Source organism: Haliotis cracherodii, unplaced genomic scaffold (genome assembly GCF_022045235.1).
Source record: "Haliotis cracherodii isolate W230 unplaced genomic scaffold, xgHalCrac1.p SCAF_13, whole genome shotgun sequence".
Classification (NCBI taxonomy): domain Eukaryota; kingdom Metazoa; phylum Mollusca; class Gastropoda; order Lepetellida; family Haliotidae; genus Haliotis; species Haliotis cracherodii.
Genome location: NW_027266268.1, coordinates 23,994,332 through 24,003,652, shown reverse-complemented (window position 1 = coordinate 24,003,652; position 9,321 = coordinate 23,994,332). Strand labels below are relative to the sequence as shown.

The window sequence follows — 9,321 nt, the reverse complement described above, 5'->3', positions numbered from 1 at the left end:
AGAACAATGATACTTGTCAATACTGCAACGACATTGTTTGTGACATGTTTCTGAAACGGACCTTTTAAACAGATTGATTTAAAACTGTCACCCCGCCCCCTCCTTCCCCGCCCCACACACCGGACCTGCACACGTGACCAGCAAACACAGGATATAGCAATCTGCTATTTCGGTATAGATTACGGTGCAAATTCGTAATTCTTTGGTTCTTGAAATTCTCAGAAATCCCACAAATTCTCAGAAATCCCACTTGCAGTTGTATATAAGACGGTGCATGCTCTCTCGTACGTCCAGTCTTGTCCAATCCTCTACGGAAAACAGTAAGTAGAATTCATATTGCACTGGTGCAGACCCTCAATGGCAGATCTCCTGGTAGCAGATAGGTAAACGTTGACGATAGTCGAATATGTCGTTCAGTGACACAACAAGAGGCTCATCGAAATTTCAGAAACGTGTCGAGAAATCTTCTTTTCATACTAGTCTTGTATCAGCATCGATGAACATGGATAACTATCTAGTTTAAAACCGAAGACTAGCTGTAATAATGTATTTTGATAATCAACAGCGAATTACAAGTCAGGATTATCCGACAAATCAAATTTCCAATGAGCGTAAAAGGCAAAATTGCAACGAAATGTATATGAATGGATCACTGAAAATACGTGATGACACTAGATATTCTCGAACATAGTCTGCGTGTCCTGTCCTATCGGCAGCAAAGAAATATGTCATGGAGTGGGAGAGTAATTATGTTTGACGCCGTTTTAGCAATATTCCAGCAATATCACGGCGGGGGACACCAGAAATGGGCTGCACACATTGTACCCATTCGGGGACTCGATCCCGGGTCTTCGGCGTGACGAGCTGACGCTTTAACCACGAGGCTACCCAACCGCTCTCTGACATGAGAAATCTTAGATAAATCAATTTTTTTTGTTTCAGTTTAATCATTCAAACGTCCGGTAAAACCCTGGGCAGCGTTACCTTTTTTACTCGTTCTCCCCGACAGTCAGCCTTTTTTCGAAAACATGGTGTCATAATTTCAATTGAAATGATTCGTCTTAAATTGTAATTGAATCCCTTTTACCAACCTGACAGAAACAAAGACTTGGACACAGGTTCAGTTAGAAGTTTTAACAAAGCATAAAACAACGCAATGCCAAGACGTGTTGACAATACTGTTTGTTTTGCCAGAAAAGTCGTTGTTGAAGAGGATGTTAATGGAATTGTTGTTGTTGTTGTTTCAGGCGTGCCCAAGAGACGCAATTCAGCACAGCGAATTGTGACGTCTCAGACGACTGGTGATGATGGGGATGGGGACGATGAGGATGTTGATGATGATGATGATGATGACGATGGGGGTGAAGGTAATGATGCAATTTCTGATGAAAGTGCCCTGACCAAAATACCACTTACCCCTTTGAAATTTCTAAACATAAATGTATGTGGCCTCAGAAAGCGCCTTGAACATAAAGTTTGATTTGGTTTCAACATATTTTTATTTCAAAAGAAATCTGGATCGGTAAACAAGCAAACATTGCTTATGTAAATAAATCTCCAGGTAATAACTTAACAACAACTGGTTCTACACACGATAGTGCTAAACGATAGTGTTGCATGAATCCAAAACATTGAAGTCAGTGGTGCCTGAAATAAAATAATGCAGTTTTCCATTGCATACAATCAAAGCTACTCAAATTTGTTGCTTTTAACAATGAAATCGTCAACTGATTGAAGAATATCCATGTTTATAGAACTGCTGACTGAACCATTTTCATGTAATATAGTTTTTAAATCATACCCATGTGTGGAAAAATACATAGTGTTTCTGATAGTATCGTATTTTTGACAGCTATTGAAAAAGAAAATTGCTTCTTTAAAATGATATCTTCAAATGCAGAATAATGTACAGAACCCAAGACATCTAAGAAATGTATGGAATAGCTTAATAATCAATTACATAAGACATTACGTGAGAATATTATACATTTTACCGTGACATTGAAGAATGCTTGATTCTGAATGGTTAATAGGGGTATCCATTTTTCTTCTGATACCTGTTTAGAGCTAACTGGCAAAGTCAAAACGAAGTAATTTGGCCAAGAAGTTTAAACTTAAGCTTTAGATCTATGATCTGATATCGTTTAATGACCACCAAATAGCTAATTCCCTTCCACTGATTCACTCATCTTAACCTCAAATTAAGTGACCAGTGAGACCTCCTCGCCTGTTTCATATTTATATCCATGTATAAAGATTCAGAGTGACAAAACACACTCCACAAGACTGTATGACAAGAGGCATGGCTTCAACTTTATAGCTAACTTTTGCTTTATGTCGATCAACATTCCCGCAGCCCCCCAGCCCTTGCTGTCAATATTTCACAACTTTTGAGACACAATCGAGCATGCTTTTACGCCCAAGATTTCAAAGACCGTCATATGACTCCTGCTGAAAAATAGTTTGATTAAAGTAACAACATTCAAGGCCTCAGTAAAGCTTTCAAAACGATTTATGGTAGACATGTGGAGGATATTTCAAAATTTTACGCATCAGTTACAAAAATGATGTCCGGTGCAATTCCCATTAACACTTGTCCCATATGTTCCCGTGTTGTTTCAGGTGAACACTTGACTTGCTTTTGCATGTGTTTGTGATGGGTGTCAGCGGGGGGACAGGATACCTAGTATCATAACTACTTAATAGTTATTTATGGAAGCATGCTCATGATAATGTCGTAATTGTACAATTGACTCTGCTCTTTGAAGCGATTTCTCATGAATTTTGAAAGGGTTTTGTCCCTTTTATTTAAATTAAACCTTTTCTTACAAAAACCATGTGTTTGGAAATATCTATCGAGCTATTTCATTAAAGTTCAAAACACCGTAGGTTTATCTCCTAATTCACTATTCCAGTTATATCACGGGATGTCAGCTTAATGTGAGAGGAAAGTGATGGAGGTCTCAGACGTTTACCACTTTGGTTAAACCCACGAGCACGGGTATGGTGCTGACCAACCTGGAAACATAAACGAGGCGAACCGGGATTCGAACCCATAATCATAGGTTTCTGGGTTCCTGAGCTCCTTAAAAGATGAAAATAAGCACGTGCATAAACAAAACCACCAGACTTTTATAGTTTGTTTCAGCTTTTAAATATTTACTAGTATACGAATCAATTTGGAAACCCAAGATTCTGACATGAATGATGTATACGATCCCGTGTTTGACTCTGAAATATTAAATTGTGACATCACTTACAAGGAAATCATTGTTGCCGCGAAAAGATGAGGAATACATCTTCGGGATTTGATGATAATTATTGAGAATGATAATTTTTTCGATGTCCTAGTTTCGACAGGTAAAAAACAAAATTGTAACATTTCGAGGAGGCCCAACAGTTAAGACAAAAACTATCCTTTTTCTTTGGAAAAGGTTATTGCAGATAGTTGATAACTGTGAATAGCTAGGAATAAATCTACATCGAAATAAAAGAATAGTAACTGGTATTAAGTCAATGACAGTAAATGGAACAAGAGCTTGTATTGTTTATTAAAACGACCACGTAACACAAATTTGCCACTTGTCAAATACTTAAGTACAATAAAACATCTTGTCTTGACTGCCTACTCCCTGCTTTTTCATGTTATGGTTGTTCCTATTTTAACGTACAATTCCGAAATATGTTTGTTTGAAAATTAAAATATCATAGGAAACATACATATCAAATGCATTAAGTTAGCCAGTGAACGCAACAACTCATTCTATGGTATATAGAGTACTCGGAAGAGAATCCAATAAGATGTATAAACGAAATCAATGGTAACATTTTGACATAAATTAACATACAAAAGTGGACCAATGAAATAATCCAAAGTACAATATTTAACTTTGCATTATTAATACCTTGCAAACGACACCAACTTTGAATTTGTTCCATCTGTCCAAAAGTATATATTTACCTTGCCTAGAATTTAGAACTTTTGCCCGCTATATAATTCAACAACTATCGGAAGCGAATTTCATCTGTTTAGGTACAAACCCTTTAAGCCAAAAAGATTAATCCAACTAAATATTACGAATTGCAAATATTTCAACATTCAGCAGAACAATGTTTCCATTAAATGCGTAAGCACTTCAAAATCTGTCATGCCTGTGCACTTACCTTCAAATAGTATTTCGTCAAAGCATTGCATGATATAATTACCTTTGAAAACAGACATGTATTATGTATTACAACAAAATACCACCGATTTTACACACATTTCATGTCAGTGAATGGAACTTGCAACCTTCGTGAATCATTAGGCTACAGATAGGTTAATAAACCACAATGCATTTCAGATTATCTTTATGAATGTAATGCACGCTAGCAAGATATTATATATTCTAAGGTTTCGTAAGGTTCATGGAAAGAGTGTTTGAAAAATAAAATTGTTGCTAAATATTTTTTCAGATTGTTATTTCGGTTTCTAAATGAGATAAAACACTTCCTCTTGGGTGTTTATTTTGTAACGACTTCCCTTAGCGCTGCCTTCTGTTGTTGTTAGCTCCCTTTAAATCACAAGATTTGTGGGTTTTATTTGGTGTATGGTTCCAAACTGATAACCTGCCTGCTGTGTCTTTTGTAAACTAATTTATTTGTAAAACTTAACATTAAAATGTTATTTTGTGCTTCATTTACTGTATTTCAATTTAGCTTTTTCAAAAGTTTAATTGTGCAACCAATGATGATCATGGGATACTGGAGACAAGGACACCAGAGCAATTCTTGCTGATGTTATATTATGGTGGCAAGAACATAACTGTATGTTTATATACGTTCTACCTGTGGAATACTGAATTCTACACTAAACACTTTGACCTACCATTATAATCATTATTCAGCGAAACGTTGATATTCAAAATACAGTAAATTACGGTTATAACGAACACGCTTATAACGAACTGACGGATATAACGAACTTACTTTTTAGTCCCGACTATTTGCTGTAGTTATGCTGTATATTTGCTTTTATCGAACTACGGTTATAGCGAACTGAAAATAGTAGTCCCTTTGAGTTCGTTATAACCGTAGTTTACTGTAGATGGTTCAAGGATTAGGGAGTGAAAACATATCATATTGTCGAAAAGAGTTAGCTCGGTTTAAAGTTAACGCACATGGAGTGATACTGTTAAACTTCATTGCTCAAAAAGAAGTACAGTTAAACCTAAATAGATAGAAAACTGAGACAGGTCGTACTATTATTATTACTAGATATTCCTCGCCATGGCGGATGTTAGCAGACAGGACATTGCAAAGGCAGAGAAAAGAGTGATGAGCTCAACGGATGCCAAGGTAAATATTTATATTGTCACATCTTGCGATATGAGCATGAGGTGGTCCACAAGTCCACTCTCTAATTTGTAAAGGGGCGGTCGGGTAGGCTAGTGGTTGAAGCGTTCGCTCGTCACGCCGAAGACCCGGGTTCGAATCCCGACATGGGTACAATGTGCGAAACCCATTTCTGGTGTCCCTTGCTGGAATATTGCTAAATGCAGCGTAAAATCAAACTCACTCTCTCTAAGCTGTAAGTGCCAGTTACTACACTGAATATTGAATCAAAGTTAGAAATAGTGCAGCTGTATCACGGCGGACTGTCCACGCCCATAGGGCATGATGACGCACCATCAGCCAGGTGACCACTCGTAGTCCCCATCCTCATTACGTCAAGCATGGGCAGCTGAGACGTATTCAACCAAGGAATCGTCATGGGATAGTCATGCAATATCAGTCGAAACGTTATGTATGCATGGCCGTTCAGAGAAAGTTGTAACATTAAGATTAGACAAATTCCTGCTGCCAAATCTGTGACAAAAGAAGTTCAAATTTTCAAAGTGTTATGTAATGGGTAATGTAATACTTGGAACTACTGTTGTCACCTGGTGTTGTTTATTTGCTAATATAACTTTCAATGAAATTGCAGGAAGACATGATGTTGGTCCTCGGGCCTCACATGAACTGGCAGGAGATGCTGAGCCCGGCCCCTCTGTCGGTGTGTCTCCTGGGTCAGCTGGTGCTCGTCACGCTGGACAAGGACGTCTCGCTGGTGTCAGAACACATGGACAGATCTGCTTTCAAATACACGAAGTACCCTGATTCACTGAGGACAAGCATTGTTCAGGTCGCCAACCAGGGATGGACAGCCTTCAACAAGGCCAACAAAAACATGGACCAGATCCGCCTTCTTACGCTGCAGATACCTCGCCATGTCAGGAACACTGTGAAGGTAGATACATAAAGTTTCATTTACTAATAGGTTAAAAAACAATTACTTTTTAGATCATTTTCATTTCCTAACTGATCAAAAGGCACCGCGTTTTCATGATGCGTTTATAACATGTGACACGTTATATATAACAGGAAAATGAGAATGGACGCGTTATTGAGTTCATAATTGTTAGTTTGTATTGAAAACATTTGTATTTTCTAATATCCATCTGTCTCATTTCACTCAGATAAGGATTTGTATGAGGTGAATGAAAACATTGTTATAACCCCCTGTGGTACGTCGAGACGTCTTCCATGACTGTGACACATGCATATTCTGTATACTTGAAATCACACTAAAAATTATTTTTTGTGATCACTAGAAAACAGTCGGGAATGCGTTTCACGTCACAATCATACCAACTTCTTACAATTATACGCTACTGTCATGTAATCTCTCGCCATGATGACTTTTGTTCCACAGAAAGTTTCCAATTCTTCTCTTTCATCAATGGCGATGAATGGCTGACAAAATAATCCCAGCATCCTTTCTGCATGTTTTATTAGTGAATATGATGCGTTTTGGTAATTCAAATAATTGAATGTGACCACAATACCAAAAGTGTTTCTTACCACTACACATTCAATCCCTTATTTTATCTAAAAAAACATATCTATAATTGACATTCTTCATATAGTACGGACATTTCACCTTGTGATCATATGATCTTTGCAGTTTATCATAAAAGGATCTGATGAGGAAATACAAGAAGTGGTTCCGGATATTCTGGCTAACATCAAGAGGATTACTGATACCTGCCTCGTAAAGGCAGAGGAAGTGGAAACACAGTTTTCTGACGTCATGGATTTGATAGGCGAACTTCAAGAAGCCTGCACATTTACAAAGGGGAAGCATGATGAGAAGATTAGCAAAGCTGAAAAGGACATCAGAGTAAAATCATTGCGCAAGGCTGAATTAGAAAAAAGAAAACAGCAAGCTGAAGAGGAGTACAAAGAAATGAAACATCTATTTGGACAGGCTCAAGAGTCATATGAAAATGCCATGGACTCCATGCCCTCTGGATGGGAAATGGTTGGGATGGATTTCGTGGATGGACTAGGCAAATCTTTTCTCTCAGCAGTACAGGGGGTCATAGATGTTTTCACATTGAAAATATTTAGTAATGGCGTCGAGGGTGATAAGACAAGTGAAGTTGCCGCAAGTGTGCATGCAATAAATGCTTCTGGTGGTTTGGACATTGGTAATAAGACAATATCAAAAACAGGAACGTCTGAGGATGCACTCACGTTGGAGCTTCCAAGAATTGATCTCTGTATACAGAGCATCCTGGAAAATTTTAACTTTCTTTCTGAGGGGAAAGAACTTAAGAATCTGACTTTGGTCGAGTCGATTTTTGATGACGTCATCAGTTCTCTTGCATCCTACACAGGAGTGGGTAGGAACAGACTCGATGGAATCAAAGAGGACGCGTCTCAACTGCTCCAGATTTTGAAGATAGCAAACAAGCAACTGTTAGGAGGGGGAAAACAACGAGAGAGAGCGAGGGTGGTGGCAGATAGGTTGGATGGAAAGATGCAAGCTTTGACAATGTTTTCTGGAATAGCATTTGGGGCAAAGCCAGTACTGATGCCAACCCCAAAGATGTCGTCTTATGAGCAAGGACAATCTGGATCAGCCTCTTCAAGACAAAGTGCACAAGCCAGATTTATGGTTGAACAAGCTTCATCTACCCTTGAGACTGTTAGGAATGACTTCAAGGAAAAAAGCCAGAAGCTAGAGAAAGTCAGTGGAGACATCGCAGCAGTTATCACCGAGCTTGGGCGGATCCAGCTGGACAAGGTCAACTTTGACCAGATCAAAGCCTTATTGCAGAGAGGTATCAAGGCTATTGGTGAAGTCAGAACCCAGTGGGGAAAATTGGTGAGATTTTTCCAAACAATATCCAACATTATCAAGTGCAGCATGAATGAAAATGTGAAGAATTTTCTGCAAAGCTCTGAGAAGGGGAAAAAGCTTCGCCTGAAGTACACCATGTCGGACATGCTCAGAGATATGATCTATGTACAAGCCGCCGATGCCAACACCTTGGCCTACATGGTTAATAACCTCGCTGAGATGTATGTCGAAGTCTCCCAGAAGCACCTGATGGATCAAGTTGCAAGTCTGGGGGAGTTGATTGGACTGGATCCAGTAAAGGACAGGGATGTAATATCTCAAAAACAAGCAGACCTGGCAACGCAAGCGAAAGCTGCCACTGCCTCAATTGCTGTTCTAGTTCGACAGAAGCGAAGAGAATTTGACACAAAGGTGAAGAGCAGAATAGAGAGAATCGAAACAGAGATGAAAGCAGTTCTTCCTCCACCTGAGCCGACAAACCCAGAAATCGAGAAGGAGAAGAAGAAGGCCATCAAAGAAGCCAAAGAGCTCAAGGCTAAACTAATGGCAGAGGATGTTGATGACTGGGTGTGACTTCTTATCATTCACCTCACAACTGCAGGATTCCAGGTGTGGACGATACAACATAATCATGCCTAGTTTATCATAGTAACCAATAACCTCTGTAAACTAATTTACACTACTGCCGTTTGCAAAGGATTAAATATTATGCAGTTGAATGATTTAATGTATTTGTTCCCATCGATGGATATAAATTTGAAAATATTTGTCTGAACAAGGACGTTTGTCATAGCTTGTGACTATTCTCATTTAATTTCAGGCATATACGTACTGTTTCAACGCAGTCATTTTAGTGAACATATGACTGTTATATAAAAACTTTTGTGACAATAACTCCAAATAGAAAAAAAGCTTTGAACTTTATATTGTTGTTATATGTATGGTCTCCTTCCTAAATAAACTGCTTCTTGAATGCTGGTGTTGACTGCTTGTGCACATATATTACCAACTTCTCGCATGTGTATACACAACCGCGACCGTTGTGCAGTAGGTAGAGCGTCGGCCTACAGACTGAAAGTCGGTGGTTCGATACCCTGGCCGCAACATACCAAAAAACGTTAAGCGATTGTACTTGTTGTTACCCTTCCTGGGGC

The 9,321-nt window shown here is 38.7% G+C and overlaps 1 protein-coding gene across 1 annotated transcript; it reads left to right on the top strand.

Annotated features, from left to right (window-relative positions):
- The first annotated feature begins 300 nt into the window (after nucleotides 1-300).
- Nucleotides 301-9,061, top strand: LOC139459098 (uncharacterized). Its single transcript, XM_071240543.1, has 5 exons — nucleotides 301-320; nucleotides 1,248-1,367; nucleotides 5,257-5,337; nucleotides 5,966-6,268; nucleotides 6,986-9,061. Exons 2-5 carry the CDS (start codon nucleotides 1,305-1,307, stop codon nucleotides 8,738-8,740), a joined length of 2,202 nt encoding a protein of 733 aa, XP_071096644.1. The 5' UTR covers nucleotides 301-320; nucleotides 1,248-1,304; the 3' UTR covers nucleotides 8,741-9,061.
- The last annotated feature ends 260 nt before the right edge of the window (nucleotides 9,062-9,321 follow it).

Coding starts and splice junctions, on each gene's coding strand:
- LOC139459098 (XM_071240543.1), top strand. CDS start 1,305: ATGATGGGGATGGGGACGATGAGGATGTTGATGATGATGATGATGATG. Junction 1,368..5,256: donor TGATGACGATGGGGGTGAAG/GTAATGATGCAA, acceptor TATTATTACTAG/ATATTCCTCGCCATGGCGGA. Junction 5,338..5,965: donor TGAGCTCAACGGATGCCAAG/GTAAATATTTAT, acceptor ATGAAATTGCAG/GAAGACATGATGTTGGTCCT.